This window comes from Lolium rigidum, chromosome 4 (genome assembly GCF_022539505.1).
Source record: "Lolium rigidum isolate FL_2022 chromosome 4, APGP_CSIRO_Lrig_0.1, whole genome shotgun sequence".
NCBI lineage: Eukaryota > Viridiplantae > Streptophyta > Magnoliopsida > Poales > Poaceae > Lolium > Lolium rigidum.
Genome location: NC_061511.1, coordinates 240,877,221 through 240,895,928, shown reverse-complemented (window position 1 = coordinate 240,895,928; position 18,708 = coordinate 240,877,221). Strand labels below are relative to the sequence as shown.

The 18,708-nt window shown below is 50.3% G+C and overlaps 2 protein-coding genes and 1 pseudogene across 2 annotated transcripts; 1 reads left to right on the top strand and 2 right to left on the bottom strand.

Moving 5' to 3' along the window:
- The first annotated feature begins 404 nt into the window (after positions 1-404).
- LOC124650448 lies at positions 405-4,026 on the top strand. The gene is made up of 6 exons (XM_047189970.1): positions 405-619; positions 706-741; positions 829-864; positions 951-1,350; positions 1,464-1,726; positions 3,037-4,026. Exons 1-6 carry the CDS (start codon positions 569-571, stop codon positions 3,862-3,864), a joined length of 1,614 nt encoding a protein of 537 aa, XP_047045926.1. The 5' UTR covers positions 405-568; the 3' UTR covers positions 3,865-4,026.
- Positions 4,027-8,970: 4,944 nt separating this feature from the next.
- LOC124648483 lies at positions 8,971-10,437 on the bottom strand (annotated as a pseudogene).
- A 5,558-nt stretch (positions 10,438-15,995) lies between these two features.
- Positions 15,996-17,312, bottom strand: LOC124649994. Its single transcript, XM_047189561.1, has one exon. The coding sequence runs from the start codon at positions 17,299-17,301 to the stop codon at positions 16,258-16,260; it is 1,044 nt and encodes a 347-aa protein (XP_047045517.1). The 5' UTR covers positions 17,302-17,312; the 3' UTR covers positions 15,996-16,257.
- Between the last annotated feature and the right edge of the window lie 1,396 nt (positions 17,313-18,708).

Here is an 18,708-nt window from a genome sequence, read left to right as displayed (position 1 = left end):
GGCGGGAATAATATCGGCCTCCCTGCCGCTGACGCGCGGGTTCTACGTCTTTCTCGGCGGACACTCGGACCGCGGAGCGTCCGCGGAGACGCAAACCTGGCGCATATTTGGACCAGGTTTGCGTCTCCACGGACGGGCCGGTCACTTTGCGTCGCCCCACTAGAGCAGGACCCAGACGCATTTCCGGTTACGGCGGACGAAAACGATTGCTCCGTTTGCGTCGCGCCGCTGGAGATGCCCTTATTTAAAAAAAAAAAAAATCACGTAGAGGGTGGCCTTGTACGAATTTTTATTTTTTCTTGGGCTGGGGCGTGTCCTATTAGGGTGAGTGTGTCGAAAGCTTGCATAAAATTCCTTCCGTGTTACCGTGTAGCTTGAATGTTTGATCATCCTTGTGGAAAAAACGGAAAACATACTACTCTAAAAAAGTCGATCCAATCCAATCGCTTCCATCATGCCCTCCTGAAACCCTAACCTCTGCCTCTGCAACATCGGGGTTGGCTGCGGTGGCAATCGAATCCTCACTACGGTACTTTTCTCGATTGATTCTCACACCTTCTGCTGCAAGATGGCGGGCGTGCACGAGAGTTCGGACGGCGGCCATCGAATCGGCACGACGGTACTTTTCTCGATTGATCTCCTCCACTTTTTATTCGTTTTAGTTATGGACATGAAACAACCAAATCTCACTCCTTCCTCGGCAAGGTGTCCGGCATGGTCACGTATCCGGAGAACGAACAGGTACTTTTCTCGATTGATCTCCTCCTCTTTTTATTCGTTTTGTTTTGGACATGAAACAACGAAATCTCACTCTTCTTCCTCGGCAAGGTGTCGGGCGCGGTCAAGTATCCGGAGAAGGAACAGGTACTTTTCTCGATTGATCTCCTCTTTTTATTCGGTTTGTTTATGGGCATGAAACAACGAAATCTCACTCCTTCTTCCTCGGCAAGATGCCGGTCGTGGTCAAGAATCCGGAGGAGGGTCAGGTCTCCCAATTTTTTAAGGACATATATGAGACTGATCAATATATTGTCAACCTCAAGAATCGTTTTCCCCTCGATACGGAGGACTCTGACTTGCATAACCGTCTGATAATTCATGATATCATCGAGAAGATGGGCCGTAAGCTCATCCATGAGGTCAGGCGTAGGTACGGTGATCCGATCATAGATCCGATCAGCCAGGCTGGCACCTTCAGTGATATGGTGGAAAGCATGGGTAAGTTTACACTTGATGAACTGCACAAGAAAACAGTTGAGGAGCTCATGGTCGAAGATCCCAAGAGGAAGGTTCGTGTCCCTAGCAGATTCTGCAGCTTCCACCTGGCCGGATTCGACCTTGATGATGAGTGTGAGTCTCTATATTCAGATATCACAACTGCCTCTAGGTTTATCTATTGATTCTGAAGCATTCATCCCCTTGTTTGTTCTGATTTGTGTTCTCTGATCTTGATTGATTTACAGCTACTGCTCAACTTGGGCCACCGTATGAACCCTCATTGTCATCCCCAAGGACGGGGTTGACTAATTATGTTACAGCAGATGCACATTATAAGCTGGCGAATTATTGCACCGACGTTGTTTCCATTAGGGTTATCAAAGCTGGTCCTCGGTACAGATACCCGGTCAAGGTGTATGGGAAAGTTATCGCCAGGGATCAGATTGACTACGAATGTGTCTATCTGTTCAATCGTGAAAGAAAGGATGCCCAGACTATCACTTCAGAGGTAGAGTTTCTTTAATTCTATGTGCTTTCTCAGTTCCATGTTTGTTGTAACAAATTCTGGATGGTGCAGTTATTCTCTTTACTTGTAAAGCTGCTCTGCATCTTGAATTGTACCCGTAATGTTTACCAACCATGTACTACCTCTGTCCCAAAATGTAATCCTTCTAAGGATTACTCAAAAGTCAACATTTTTTAAGTTTGACTAAGTTTATACAATACTATGTCAATATCAATAGATTGACCATAAAGTATATTTAATTAATTATTTGACCATTCAATATTGTAGATTTAGATATTTTTTCTTAAATATTTGGTCAAAGTTAGAAGGGTTTAACTTTTGACTAATCTTAGACTTCATACATTTTGATACGGGGACTATATGTTTACTTGAATGCAGTGAATTTTCTAGTCCAATACTGCTCACTGACATAATTCTTTGCTGCGAATATCACGATTCATATACTTATTGGATACACTTTGTTAAGAAAGAGCTCAATAGATTTCCATTTCAATTTGATCCTTTCAAATACATTTCAATCGGAACAATATATTGTTAGCATCATGTCCAATCTTTTGTTCTAGTCTAGTACTGCTCACTGGCATAATTCTTTAATGCGAATATCACGATTCATATACTTATTGGATACACTTTGTCAAGAAAGAGCTCAATAGATTTCCATTTCAATTTGGTCCCTTAAAATACATTTCAATCGGAACAATATATTTCTAGCTTCATGTCCAATCTGTTGTTCTAGTCCATTACTGCTCAGTGCTCACTGACATAATTCTTTGCCGCGAATATCACGATTCATATACTTATTGGATACACTTTGTCAAGAAAGAGGTCAATAGATTTCCATTTCAATTTGATCCCTTCAAATACATTTCAATCGGAACAATATATTGCTAGCATCATGGCCAATCTTTTGTTTATCGATATATAGCTTCCTAATAATCTCCCTTTTTATTACCAAGCAACACATTTTCATTTATTCTTCTGCCTTCTATTTTCTCTTCAGATTTCTCTACTGAGGTCCTGTCACATGTTCAATTGGTTTCTGTGTAAAGTTGAATTTGTTTCTGTGAATCAGAAAATGCCTTAATATTGACATGTTCCAAGTTATAAAATATTATGTCTTGCTCATTTCACCATACAAGCCATTGATATCTAGGAATTCTAGTAGCTGTAGTGCAGCAGTTTAAGTGATGTTGAGTATAATTTTGAAATCTTTTAAATTCGTCTGGCTATGAGGTTTTCATTTCCTGGAATTCTTGTTTTGATTCTCACTGTTTTTCTAAACCCTTGTGCAGATGGATATGTTAGCTCTGACAGGTCCATTCCGAGCATTGGTTACATTAGGTTTTATGTATTTCGAGTTCGATTTAAAGGTCAATGACGAGGATGACCCTGACAACGAGGTGCAGTTTAGCAAAGGTGTAATCCCGTATTATTGCAAAGCAGATCGCGAGCGCATCATCTTGCAGCTACCTAGTTTCCAGAGTACGGTGAAATTGGTATTGCAACATGTGGACCTTCCGGTGGCAGCTAGCATTGAAGTCTGTGTTGTGAAACAAGGGCACAATGACCCTCTTGTCCACTTCAATGGTAAAATAACTGCTGGGACCACTAGAAGTTATAGGCAGCATACAGTTCTATATGATAGCAGTGTGCCCTCGAGCAAGGGTTTGTTGAGAGAAAATGGCGCTCTTGCGCTAAATCGTAATCTGGTAGCCGTCAAAGGGCATGTACGAGACCCTGCGCTTAAGGAAGGTGAAAAACTGGTGCTCTATGTTTGTTTTCTTGATGCTGATTGTGAGATCGAGGATGAGGATGAGGATTACCCCGAGCCTGAGGATGATGATGATGATGATGATGAGGAAGAGGAAGAAGAAGAGGAAGAGGATGATGATGAGGAAGGGGAAGAGGAAGAGGAAGAGGAAGAGGATGTCTCTAAGGTTGTTGCTCTACAATGTCCTCTACGGGAGGCTGTTTGTGAGTACCATGGTCGCAAACTGGAAGTGAAGGTAAATTGGACTGCCATTCTTGCTATCCCGAAGGATACTGATTTCTTCGAGAGGCATGCTTGTCTTCCAGCTGGTTGCTCGTTTGATTATCGATGGGGTCATGTCTTTGAGTGAGAATGACTGTAATTTCTAGTGTTAGAGTATATCACGTCTAGGCTATATTAGGTAGTTTAAGATTGTACTCCAATTCTATCTCTACTAGGCTTCTTGCCCTCCAAGTCTCTAGTACTATATAAACAGCCCAAGAGACTCAATGTAATTATCAATTACCGCATATCAATACAATCATATTCCGCAGTCTATCATGGTATCAGAGCGGTTCTTTCTGCGACCTAGGGTTTAGCCACCCACCGCTTCCGCCGCCCCCGGGGAGATCGATCTCCATGATCTCCGCCGGGGGCATCCGATCTCGTTGCTAGGTTTTTCTTTAGATTAGTTTCGTAGTTTAGCAAATTTTTGTTTCAGATCTATTTCTTTCTCTCTTTTTCTTTAGCCACCAAATAGTCTGCTCGCCATGTTGTCATCACGCGTCTCTACTCCAACCTCACGCCGCCACCATGTCGGATCATCTTCGCCAACTCCAACCGGGACACCCGTCCCAACTATGCGCCTCGCCATCAACAAAGGGCCGCATCATCGTCGCTGGTCATCATCGCCAACCACCATCTACACCAACAACTCTGCCGCACGTACTGCATCGTCGCCGTCATCACCAATCAAGGTCTTCGTCAACGCCAACGGGTTCTGCGTCCCCGCGCTCCTGCATGTAGATGAATAAAACGGGTTCGATCCCCGACATCTACTACCGCTACAGTTCAATCGCCATCGACAACCACCTCGTCATCTTCGTCCACAATGACCATACCGCCAGAGTTGCAGTCTAATTTTTTGTATGCACCGCATGTGCTCAATTTTTCTTCTTGCAACCACTTCGTCTACTCCGGCGCATACGGCGCGCAACCGACCGTACACGGAGACCTTCTCTGCTACTCCATCCAACTCTGGCGTGCATGGTTCATGGTGGTCCCTGTCTTCGCACGCCCGGTACCGGCAACACCGGCGCGTGCCTTCGTCCCCGGCGCGCTCCCGAGCCCGGCAAGTTCGGCGCGGCGTGTCGCCTATCTCAACTACCACAAATCCAGCTACGTCTACCTCGAGTTGACTACCGCTGCAACCGCCTTTATTTTATCACTATGGCGACTTCCCCCGGGCTCAAGACGACACCGACCACAACAACATCAACATCAAGAACTTCATCAACGGTAATTAAATCACACGGCACCATTGACCACGACAACAACGGCTTCATCGACATCGGCATCAAGGGGCTGCACCACATCTTCGGCTTATGCTCCAGTCGGACCGTCCGCGACGCTCTTGCTGTATTCGCGTCACTACCGATCCGACTGCGGGGGGGTGTTAGAGTATATCACGTCTAGGCTATATTAGGTAGTTTAAGATTGTACTCCAATTCTATCTCTACTAGGCTTCTTGCCCTCCAAGTCTCTAGTACTATATAAACAGCCCAAGAGGCTCAATGTAATTATCAATTACCGCATATCAATACAATCATATTCCGCAGTCTATCAAGATGTTATGGTCGGTCTGACCTATACACGTAGGAAGCCCACTAGTGGCTAGTTATGGGCTTAGCCCAAGTAAATTAGGGGCTTAGCCCAAGTAAATTAGGGTTTCGAGGAGGCCGTCCTCCTATATAAACACTTGTATCCCTTCAAGATTAATCAGACAATAATTCAGTATCATTACTGTCTCGTCTCCTTCTCCCAAGTCGCCTCGTCCTCGGGCAGGCCGGTCCAATGCACCAAGACGTGCCAAACACCACGGCGCTGCTGGGCCTTCAACACGCGAGCCACACTCGCCGGGGCAGGCTCTAGACGCCCATCCGAAGTAGGTGGAAGAGTTGGTGGTGCAGAAGGAGGGTCGCCCCGGTAGGCCTTCAGGAGGCCGACGTTGAAGACGTCGTGGAGGCGCGAGCCTGCAGGCAACTCAAGGCGGTAGGCGAGCGTGCCGATGCGCTCCAGCACACGGAAAGGACCAGCGTAACGAGGTCCCAACTTGCGCCTGGAGCGTGGGTCCAAGGACTGGGTCGTCCGGTGAAGAAGGCGTAGCCAGATAGACTGCGGAATATGATTGTATTGATATGCGGTAATTGATAATTACATTGAGCCTCTTGGGCTGTTTATATAGTACTAGAGACTTGGAGGGCAAGAAGCCTAGTAGAGATAGAATTGGAGTACAATCTTAAACTACCTAATATAGCCTAGACGTGATATACTCTAACATCTAGGGTTGCTATGTTTTATTATGCTGTTTGAACTCTGTTTTATATGTATTATTGGAGGGTATGTGAGCCTATGTCCTAAGTATGTCGTAGTGCAGTAAGAATTGCTCTGGTTAGTGCGTACTTTGGGATTTATTAGCAATTGATGTACCTGTTGTAAAAAACTGGAGCTTTTATGCTTTAGTAAAATGCCCGTGCTTGGCTGAAAAAATTTCATCCCACATATCTTTTTTTTCGAGAGCACACCAAAGTGTGCCTTATCTTCATACCCCCTCCGTTCACGAATGTAAGAGCATCTCCACTCGTCTCCCCGACGAGGCCCCCGAGCGACGTTTTTTCCATCCGGACGGCGTAATTCGGCCCAGTCGCGACCCTCGGTTCCTCATTTTCGTCCGGATTTGGCCCTTCATCCATCCGGCGAGCCCACGCCATCCCCGGTCCCCCGGGGCGCGCTCGGGGACTCCGGACGAAAGAATTTGGCACGAAACGTCATGTGGACCCGCGTAGTCGGCGACAAGAAAACCAAATCCTGTCGATTTTCCCTCCAATTTGCTTGCATATCCCCATTCTCTCCCGCCGAATTTGTCCATTCTCCTCCTCGTCTTCCAGTTCCCGGCCTCGTCTTCTCGTCCACCACCGCTCTCCTCCTCGTCTTCTCATCCACCACAATGCCGCCGAAGGCGACGACGAGGAAGCCGCGGGCGAAGAAGGAGCGGCCGCCGGGCATGACGAATGCAGAGTGGGCGGCGGACGAGAAACGGCGCGAGGTCGAAACAAGTGGCAGGGCGGAGAGGGTGAAAAAAGCCGCCGCCAAGAGGGCGGCGGCGGCGGCCCAGGACGAACAAGCGAGGAAGATCAGCATGGCCATCGGCATGGGCCATGTTCCCGGCGGCGGCGGCGGCGCCATGTTCCCCGGCCAATGGTCGACGCAAGGTACAAGCAGTTCCCCGTCGTCCTTCTCCCCTTCGACGTACTCGCCGTCGCCGCCTGCCATGTTCCAAGAGGGCGCCTACGTCCAACCGTCCAGGTTCACGCCGTCGCCGCCCGAGCTTGACGTCGGCAGCGGCGGCCAGTTCGAGGGCACCTCGCCGGCCCTGCGACGAGGGCCGCTCCCGTTCGGTGCGATGGCGGCGCCGAACGAAGAGGAGATCCACGAGATGATCACCTCCGGCTCCATGGCCGCCGCTGCGAGCCCGGGGTTCTTCATGGCCGCCGCTGCTGCGAGCCCGGGGTTCTTCACGCAAGAGGAGGCGAGGGCGACGGCAGCTGTCGCGGCGCGCAACGAGTATGGGGAGGATGTTGCCGACGGAAGCCAAGCCATTGAAGAAGAAGACGAAGAAGAAGAAGAGCCAACTCAAGCCGCCGCCAACCTGTCGAAGGGGAAGAAGAAGAGGAAGAAGGACTCGCCGCCTGCCGAACCGCGTATCAAATGGACGCCGAAGGAAGAGGAGTGCCTTGCCGAAGCTTGGATGACCGTGTCCATGAACGGCATAACCGGGGCCAATCAGTCGTTCGACACATATTGGCTTCGAGTGAAGCAGGCGTTCGACGAACGCAAACTCGTCGATCCATACTTCAACAAGACGAACATGAACGTGTACCGGGGAGACAAGGCAATGGCCACCCATTGGGGGATCATGCAGACGGCGTGCAGCAAATAGCACGGCATACAGGAGGAGGTCGAAGAACGGCCGATCAGCGGCCACGACTTGGAGCAAAAGGTATGCTCCGTCGACCCTGCATCACCGAGGTTAGCTGTGCACCGTGTACATCGTCGTGAGCTGACCCGTATCGCCGTACTTTTTTTCCCCAGCTGCGCCGTGCTTTGGACATGTACATGGACGACACCGGCATGCAGTTCAAGTTCCTGAACGTCTACGCCCGCCTCGAGAACTGCGAGAAGTGGAAGGAAACCCGCAAGACCCTCTCGAAGAGCAAGACCGAGCAGTACAACCCCGACGCTCCGGCGGCTGGCGCGGCGGAAGGGCGCCCTGAACTCGGCCAGAAGAAGCTCAAAGAGCTCAAAAAGACGGGCAATATCCCGCCGACAGGATGCAGGCGTCGATCGACAAGTGCTGGGCCGACTTGATGACGCACGCCGACGGGAGGAACGACAAGTTCGACGGCAGGTGGAGGGAGATGCTCGCCAACCAAGGCGTCCGGATCGCCCTGCTGAAGACGACGGCGGCGGCGAAGAAGAGGAACACAGACTTGGCGTTCCAGATGGGCGGCGGCAACATTGAACTGATGGACGAGGAGACGAGGAATTGGTACCAGGGCCACCGCAGCGACATCCTCCGAGCCACTCCGGCCAGTCCTTCGTCGTCTCCGCCGGCTCCTACCTCGTCTTCCTCACCGTCTACCTCGTCGACTGCCGCTGCTTCGACGTCGACTGCCGCTGCTTCGACCTCCACTGCCGCTGCTTCGTCGTCGACTGCCGCAGCCGCTCCGGCCACGGCGTGTGAGGAAACTGGTCCGTCGGACACCGCCGTGCCGGCCGGGACTGCCGATGAGCCTGTTTCCGTGTAATTTCCCTCCTATCGCCGATCTGTGGCTGATCATTTTGTCCTTTTGCCGATCAACTGGCCGTACTTGTAGCGTGGGACGACGGTTTGTTTGAATTTAAACTATGTCCTCCGAACTCCGGGTGGACGACTGGAAATACGGTACTCCCCATGACTTTATTTCGTTCAATCCGGCGGTTGTTTCGTCCGGATTTCGTCGTGGGCAGGCTAAACGAGTGAAGATGCTCTCACTTGTGAGAAGTAGTTTTGGGGCCACTGAGCGCAAAACGGGAACTTACAAACACCGAAGATTGGATTAGGGTCCAGATGAACACTTTCTTACGTGATATCACCACGAATGACAGCTGAGAGCTCTACTCGGTCGGCTAGACTTGAACGGCGGCGACGATAGTTTCACCGGCAGACGGCAGTGGATGTGGATGAGGCCTCATTTGCTTGCATCAGATCGTTGATAAGCCTGCGCATATCACTGTGAGAGGACCCGCCTTCAGCCACGGCCGCGTGAGCCTTGACGGCGAGCTCCCGCGCCCTGACCCTTGCCGCCTCCCCTCTTCCTCCAGGCTCCAAGAAACTCGCTACGGCTCGCGCCACCGCCTCCGCCGGCACGGTCAGCTGCTCCTCGCGCCTCGTGCTCCGCGCGCCGCTCCACACCCTCTCGCCGATCTTGAGGACGTCCGTGACCAGCCTCTCCTCGATGAACTGGTCGAACACCAGCGGCCACGTCAGCATCGGCACGCCGGCCGCCGCCGCCTCCAGCAGCGAGCTCGACCCGCAGTGCGTCAGGAACGCCCCGATTGACGAGTGGGAGAGTATCTCGGTCTGTGCAGCCCACCCTCTGACGAGCATCCCCCTCTTCCCCACGCGCTCCTCCCACCCCGCAGGCGGCGCCCACCCGTCGGCCCTCAGCACCCACAAGAACGGCTTGCAGTGCAGGAAGCTTCCAGTCCGAGAGCCAGCTCCCGGAGCTGATCGTCCGAGATGGAAGCGTAGGTGCCGAAGCATACGTACACCACACAACACCTCGGCATCGAGCCCAGCCAAGTGATACACGACGACTCACCGGCGGTTGCTCCGGCCGGTGGTAACGGCAACGACACTGGCCCAACTAAGTAGACGCGCTTCGCGTAGCCGTGCCGCGCGAACAGCTCGCAGTACTGCTGCTCCATGTCCAAGAACGTGTTGAAGACGATGCCCAAGGACCTGTCTTCCGCCGGACCGCACTAACTGAACTCGCCTTGTCTCTGCTGGCACCTCAGGAACTCCGGCAGTTCAGTCCTCGGGATCCGTATCTCTGGGCCTGGAAGCCTAGGGACAATCACCTCCTCCTCCTGGCAGCCGGAGTCGCCGTACGTTGTGCCGATGAGGTGGCGCATGGCGAGCGACGAGAAGGGGCCGATGACAGAGAACGTAACGCACGGCACGCCGAGCGTGCCAGCGACGAGGGGGTTCCAGAAGAAGTGGACGTCGGAAAAGACGACGTCGGGGGACCGCTCGCGGATGAGCGCCTCCTGCGCGGGCCGCGTCAGCGCCTCGTCGAGGGCCACGGCGTCGATGCGCCAAGCGTCGCCGGCGGCGGCGGTGAGGTTCTCGACGCTAGCCGGGAGGCCTTCCACGTCCGGGAACGGGTAGGTGGCTATGTTGACGGCGCTGCTCGCCCTGGAGGGGCCGTGCCGCTCGAGGGCCGCCCGAACGACCGCGACGTTCGCCGGGGTGACGGCCATTGTAGGCTCGACGGCGTCGGGGCTGGTCGCGGCGAGGCGGACGGCGAAGTCGGTGTACGGAACGATGTGGCTGGTGGCGAAGAAGGGGATGAGCAGGATCCGCAGCTTCGTGCCGTGCTCCGCCGACGCCATTTCTGGATTGATTTTGTTTGGGGTTTCTTTTTTGGGCCTTCTGGCTTTGGACTTCGGCGTCCTCCGGCTGAAATAATGGAGTCAGCTCGGACAACAGTGAACTGAAATTTGTGGTGGCTACCAATTTTGTCGATGCCAGGAGGATAGGACACACATAGGTCCCAGTACTTAAATGGCGTTGTTGTCTGCGGTCTTAGCGAAAATAGCCGTACAGCTTTTAAGCTCTGGAAAAGCTACATCTCAGCAACAAATAGCTTATCTAAAACCTTGATTTCGTAACTTCACAAATTTTGTTAAACTGTGTAGGGACTTTCTGAAAGATTTTCGGTAACCATCTTGTAATTTTAGGAATTCATAATTTCCAAAGGTTTATTATTCTCTCCGATCCAAAATAATACAGTATCAGCTAGTTCAGAGGAAAGCAGAGTCCCACTTCGTGCAACCTTCAGATTGAAAAGTTACATCTTAGAAAAAATATTGGCAGTGATGATTTCAACCTGGATAATTTCAATATCCCTCGTGAAGTTATGAAATGTCAATATATTTGAAGAGCTAGAGTAATCTATTTTCTTTTTCATGAGTTGTACTTTCAGTGTTATGTAGTTCCTGCGGAACTTGATCATGTAATAAGCTCCTGAAGAGCATAGTACCTATTTTGCATTTGTGTAACGTTTCTTAAATTAAATTCCAGAATGTTATTCCTTACTCCATATGTTTATGTTCGTTCCTTCTTAAGTTAATAATATGCCTTTTTTATAGAACAAGGTGTGTCAATTCAATGGAGGAAGAGGAGATATGTCTTATAGACAGTGCCACCACAAATACAATTCTTTGGGCGACGAAATATTTCCAGACTTTAGCTAAGAAAGCTGGAAACATTATGAAAATTGCCGGAAGCAATGCTCATGTTGTCGGTACTGGAAGTGCCACAATAGTTCTCCCTATGGGTTCCCAACTAGTAATCAAGGATGCCTTGTTGTATCCTGAATCAAAGTGGATCCTCCTAAGCTTGAAAGATATCCATGCAAATGGTTTCCATCTCAAAAAAGAAGTTGAGCACGATACTCTCATGACTATATTTAATGGATCTGAGAAGAAAGTGACTGAAAAACTTCCTTCCTTGGCATCAAGATTGTACTACATATACATAAAGCCCATAAAAAATATGTTGCGCTGAAAATATTTATTAGAAACCCAAAGTCATATAGGGTATGGCATGATAGACTTGGTCATCCTTGGTTGCGCACGACGAGGAAAATCATCAACAACTTTGTTGGCCATAACATAGCAACAAATGACTTCCCGAATCCTGAAGATTTTTTGTGCAAAGCATGTGTCAAATGAAAGTTGATCCTTAGACCTTCCACCCTGAGGGTAAAGGATGAATCGCCAATTTTATGTAAAGAATTATAGGAGATATTTGTGGACCAATACAGCCCATGTTAGGCCCTTTCGGGTACTTTATGATCCTAATTGATGCATACACTAGAGGTGGAGCCATGTATGCCTATTATCTACAAGGAACCATGCCTTTGTAAAACTGGTTGTCCAAATAATAAATCCAACAACAATTTTTTTGGATAGGCGGATCAAATCCATAAGGATGGAGAATGTTGGAGAATTCTCCTCCAAAGCAGTTGATTGCTATTGTCTAGCTCTAGGTATACAAGTGGAACATTCAGTTCCATATGTCCATGCTCAAAATGGCCTTACGTAGTTACTCCCTGCGTTCGTATATATAAGCCATATAGTTTTTTGAGAAAAATTCCAGAATATAAGGTTTATTACGTTGCCCTACTTGTATGGACAATATTTTTGGAGATTTGATTAGGTTTACTTATCTTTTGCAAAGTCCTCTATTAGCTCACGGCAATTACTTACGGTTAACCCTAACCAAACATGGTGTAATTTTTCCTAAATATGCGTTTCTTAATTTCCATGCCAGAAATTATATGGCTTATATTTAGGACCGGAGGGAGTATTAATTAAGAGGATTAAATTGATTGATATGCCACTTTTGTAGAACTGCTATTACGACCATGTTGTGTTGCATGCCACAACATTAATCCAACCTAGGCCAGCTGCATATCACTCTGCATCCCCCTTGCAGCTAGGGCGTGGGAAAGAACAAATTGTTTTCCATCTGCCGAAGATTCGGCCACGCCGTGTATGTGTCGATGTGACCACCTCGGCTTACAACCATGGGACCTCACCGGAAGTTGGGGATCTATGTGGGGTATGAGTCTCCGTCTATAATCAAATACCTTGAGCCTATGAGTGGGGATTTGTTCACAACTCGGTGCGTTGGTAGTATTTTTTAATCAGGATCATTTTTCGGCATTAGGGGGAGGAGTGTACCAAAAGGAATGCCAAGAAATTTCATGGAGTACCGAGGGCCTCCAGTCCTTAGATCCACGAACTAGCGAAATTGAACATGAAGTTCAGAGGATCATGAACCTCCATGCCTTAGTGGAGTGACAAAATCGCATATACCTACTATAAATGTGCCAAAGAGAGTTGAGATAGCCCCGAAGCCCATTGACTGAAATTTGGGCCAAACATCTAGAAAAAAAGGGAGATCTCTGGGTGCTCGAGCTGTAGAAGCAAATTATCGACCAGATATGTCACACCTTAAGTCACTTGAAGAAGCTCAACCTGAAGTTGAGAAACTCCCTGAAGTGAGCCATCCTAAAGATGGAATGCCTAGTGCAAAATCGTGTGCACAAACTGATTTTAGCAGTAGGACATCAGAACAATCAAACTTGATCATCTTAGGAAATAATGGCGAGATGGTGGAAACGAATGATGAAATCGGCATAAAATATGTTGATTTAGGAGAGTCATATAACAAAAACCCTGCTATTGTTGACATATATTTTGCCTCCAAAATTGCCTTAGTTGATCTTGATCCAGAGCATAAGTCCATGGCAGAGTGCTAGAAGCACCCAAAATGGGTTAAATGGAAAGAAGCAATTGAAGTTGAATTGGGCTCGCTTTATCAGGAGAATGTGTTTGGACCTGTTGTGTGAACCCCTCCGCGAGTTATCTCCGTTTGATACAAATGGGTTTTCGTGGGATAGGAGAGGAACGGAGATAACCAGGTGGCGAGATATAAAGCGAGGCTGGTAGCACAAAGTTTATGGCAGAGACCAGGCATTGATTATGATGATGAAACATACTCTCATGTGATGCATGCATGGGATCACGTTCCATATTTGATAGCTATGAAGGCTAGCCTAAACATGCATGCAAATGCAGTTGTTGATGGATGTTGTGACCGCATACTTGTATGGGTCACTTGACTCAGAGATCTATAAGAAGGTCCCTGAAGGACTAACGATCCCCCATCCAAACTGCAGAGGTTGGTATACGGGTTAAAGCAATCCGGTAGATTGTGGTACAACCAACTGAGTGACTTTCTCCTAAAGTGAGGTTACACCAATCATGATGATTGTCCTTCCCTATGTATCAAGAAACCCTAGAACATCTGAGTCTACGTCGATAATCTGAATATCATCGGAAACGCATAGGACATAAAGGAAGCTATGTCTTACCTTAAGACTGAGTTTAAGATGAAAGTTCCCTAAAAAGGAGTTTAAGATGATAGACAACCAAGCTTTGCTTAGGCCTGCAGATTGAGCACCTCCCTCAAGAAGTGTTGATACACCAGTCTACTTATACAAAGAGGGTCTCTGAAAGATCTAATGTGGATAAATCTCACCCTCTAAGAACCCCTATGGCCGTAAGATCCCTTGAAGTGGATAAAGACTCATTCAGATCTTGTGAAGAAAATGAGAAAGTTTTGGGACCTGAAATTTCCAACCTTAGTGTCATTGGAGCACTAATGTGTACCTTGTGAATTGCACTAGTCCTGATATTGCATTCATGCTTAGCCAGGTATAGTGCTACTCCAACCAAAAGGCATTGGGTTGGTATCAAAAATGTCCTCAGATACCTCCAAGGTACTTAACATATTGGATTTTTCTTTAAAAGAAACCAAGACTTGACCATGGTGGCATATGCATATGGTCTCTATATTATTGATCCACGTAATGCAAGATCACAAACCTGATTCGTATTTCTCTGTGGTGATATAACCATTTATTGGTGGTCTTTCAAACAGACCCTTGTAGCCACATCTACAAACCACTCAGAGATAATTGCAATGTATGAGGCCGCACGAGAGTGTGTTTGGCTCAGACGAATGAAAATGCACACAATAAAGTCACGTCGACTCAATGTCATCAATAACCCGACCATTATCTATGAAAATAATGTTGCTTGTGTTGCACAAATGCAGATGGGCTATGTTAAGAGCAATCTAGCGCGTAAAGCATATTGCTCTCAAGTTCTTCTACCCTCATGAGCTCCAGAAGAGTGGGGAAGTGAATATCTTGCACACTAAATCATGTGAAAATCTTGCCGTTTTATTCACAAAATTTCTACCCGCACCTACTTTCCTTCGATGTGTTCACAAAATTGGTATGCGACGACTTAGAGAGATGCAAGGTTTAGGGTGTGATAATCCCTTAACCGTATCCCATAATATGATATCTTGGAGAACTCATAATAATGCCGAAGATTAGTTGTTGTACTCTTTTTTCCTTAGTGATGTTTTCCCACTGGGTTTTCTCACTCGAGGTTTTTAGCTAGCCAACAAATGCAGCATAGCTTGTGTGTGCAGTGCACTCTTTCTCCATCGATCCATTTTTTTCCACTGGGTTTTTGGGAGGAGCCTTAATGAGCCATGTGCATTTCGCGGTATACCCCCAAAGAGGAGTGTTATAAAACACCCGATCAATTTTCTTGGTGGCCAAGGTACCTTACTAGCTTCCTTGGAAATCAAGGGCCCTCTTTGTCGGTGCCACGACGAGACGGCCTCACACCTTTTCTTCAAGTAGCGCTTCTCTACTCGGATTTGGTGAAGATGGTCAAGGATTGGCTCCACATACACGACTTCGATCCCTCTTCGTGGGGCGGGTTTGACAATGTCAAGCTCTGGTGGTCCTCGATCGTGCTTGCTCATGGGGGCACAAGGAAAGCTATGGCCACCCTCTTCATGTTGGTTGCGTGGGAGATTTGGAATGAACGCACCGCAAGAATTTTCAAGCATGGGAACACCATGCCTACCATCATGTTCGATCGTATCAAGTCGGAAGTTGGACTTGGGTTCTTGCCGGTGCTAAACATTTGGGTATTTTCATTGCGGGAAAGTAAACTTTTGTGGCCTTGGTGTGGTTGTAAGAATAAACTAAAATTTTGTTTCACAAGCTTCTTCTTTGTTAACCAATTAAGGCAAACCTTTTGCCTTTTCTTCAAAAAAAAGGAGGCTTGATCCTTGTAAGATGAGGCAAAACTGATCAGGATTGTGTGGGGTATATACCTAGAATACCCATGAAATGAGGCTATAAATAGAAGGCAATAGAGGAGAGTTGGATAAACACAAAAAGTTTTCAGATTGTAAGACAACACAATAAGACAGGGAGCTCCTAGATTTCTCTGCTATCATGTGTGTCATCTGTCTCCTCTTCTTGTGATTGTGCTACTGTGTGTACGTGGTGATTAACAAGCAAGCAAGTGCTGAAAAACAAGTTTCTCAACATTTTTGAAGTTTTTTGCATGAACTAGTGGTGAAAATCTCTACTCTATTTGTCAACACATGACACTTCCGTATACCGATCGAACCGAAACTATTGTGAATCGTCACAGTTATGCCTGCTCTGCCCTGTTCTGAAGACGTGGTTGCAGCTCGAATTACCAAATCACCGCCAAGCAAGGGCAACTACAGCCAGCGTTACAGAACTAGTTGAAAACTGAATTAATCAGATCACTGTTGTTGTTTCCCTTTCCTCCCTGTGACGTTGGACACGAGCTCCCTGAGGAACCTTGCCGACTTGGTCACCGGCGAGTTGGCGGCCATGAGGTTGTACATCATGTTCTCCACCTCGCCGATGGTCGGCCGGCGCTTCAGCCGCGACACGACCTTGAACTCCGGCGCCTCCTCGTCCTCCTCCTCAACCATGAGCACCCAGCTGTCCCCGCCGAACCGCCCGCCCTCCACGCACCGGAGCAGCACCCCCTTCTTCTTGCTCAGCAGGCCCTTCACCTCCAGCCCCATGAAGGAGTACACCACGTTGAAGGAGCCCACGAAGCCCTTGGCGACGCCGCCGAACCCTCCCTCCTCCTCCACCTCGAAGCTCCACGCCGGGTTGAACAGCACCGCCGGCTTCGGGTCCAGCGCGTTCACGGCCGCCCTCAGCTTCTCCACCTGCTCCCGCCCCGGCGCCAAGAACACGGCGGCGTCGCAGGATCCCAGCGCGTCCGGCGACACCGAGTCCAGCTGCGCGTGCGCCAATGCCGACGACGAGTCCCCCCAGTTCTTGAACTCCCGCACGGCCAGCTCCAGCTCCTCCGAGGAAGGCCACACGAGCAGGAGCTTTGCGGGCGAGCCCTTCCGGGACACGCCGAGGCCCGAGAAGACGTCGAAGGCGAGGCGTGCGAGGGAGCCCGGCGAGTCGTCCACGACGGGGATCTCGGCGCGGAACCGGGGCTGCCGCTGCTGCTTCTTGAGCTTCCGCGCCGGGAGCGTGTTGTTGAGCGGCTTGCGCAGCGCCGTGGCCAGGCAGGACCTCGCCTGCGCGACCGCCTCCTCCCTCGACGCCGGCGGCGTGGGGGAGCCTTCCGTTGGCGTCGGGGACGGCGGCGTCGACGAGGACTGGACTCGCAGCGGCGGCGGACTGCGGAGGTAGAGGGCGATGTGGAGAGGAGGGAAGCGCGGTTGTGAGAAGAGGAATGAGGGAATCGGGAATGGCGGGACTGCAGCTGTGAGTGCGATTCTGGAGGGAGGAGGGTTCAAGAGGCTGAACGCCATTGGCGCGAACTAGACAAGACGATAAGATGTTCTGTTCTGCTCTCCATGGTGCGGGATGCGATGCGAGCAGGTGGAGCTCGCTGGTACCTGCTGACACTGACAGAGGGGTCCCACTTTTTCATAGGAGCGGTTAGATATTTGTTAGGGCATCTCCAGCAGCGCGACGCAAACAGACGTTGGGCGACCGTTTGTGTCCGGCATGACCGGAAATGCGTCTGGCATTACCTCCAGCGGGGCGACGCATAGTGACCGGGCCGTCCGCGGAGACGCAAACCTGGCCCAAATATGCGCCAGGTTTGCGTCTCTGCGGACGCTCGGCGGACGCGGAACGCTCGGTCGTCGCACGGGCCCGCCTGGCAGGGACACAACTGCATCGTCTTCCGCGGCATTACTTGTGGGCGGCGCGCTGCAGCCTTTGCAGGGCCGCGTTAATGGCGCGCCTCGGCTTCCGCGAGCGTGCGCAGCGAGGCGGCGTTGCAGTGGCAGGCCATTGAAGGCGAGATGGCGTCCGAGCCTCTTAAAGGGACGCTGCCGGCGGCCATTTCCCCGACCAAACTATTGCCACATCCCATGTTATCCACCCCACCGACGACATGGGGAAGAAATGCTGGCCGCTCCGCAAGACCAAGAACGACCACGAGTCTAGCGGCTCGCGGTCCGGCAAGAAGGCACGGGTCGGCCGGTACGTCCGCGTCGAGTTCGCGTGGCAGCTATGGGAGGAAAACCGGCCGGTACCATGGCCGGACGCGAACTTGCCGGGAGGGGGCTGGTAACTCAACTCGAGGCGCGTGGCAGTTCCCCCCATGCCGCGCGAGGGGCGAGAGCGGCGGGACGAGGTGCGTACGCGTTGAACTCCTACAACTGGATTTCATTCGGGTCGTCGAAGTTCGACGCGTGCCGCCGTGCTGGCTACCTCGCCGATGTAGACTACTTCGAGCGCGAGATCGTCGCAGAAGAAGAAGAGAACGACCAGGAGGACGAGGACGAGGACGAGGACGTGACCATGGCACAATACGACCACGACGACGGTGGGCCGGCGTGGGATCCGGAGACCCAGCTGCCGGACATTTTCAAGGAGGAGGCCATTGCCATGGCATTGGCCAACAGCGAGCAGGACAAGCTCAACGAGCTCGCTTTGTGGGACGGGCTCGCAATCCAGCTCCGCGAGTCAGCGCTCGCGCAGGGTAGGCCGACGACTCCTCCGGCCACGCCGACGCGTTCCAACGACCGCGCTCCGCCTGCTGCTCCGGCGTGGCATCCCTGGCCACAGCCTCCTGCCCATGCGGCGGTACCTCCTCCACCGCCGGCGTACGAGCTTCCATGGCCGACTTCCATGGCCGACGCCGTAGTTGATTGACCTCGTCAGCGACGACGACCAGTAGGCAGCACATACTTTTAGCACGCCTT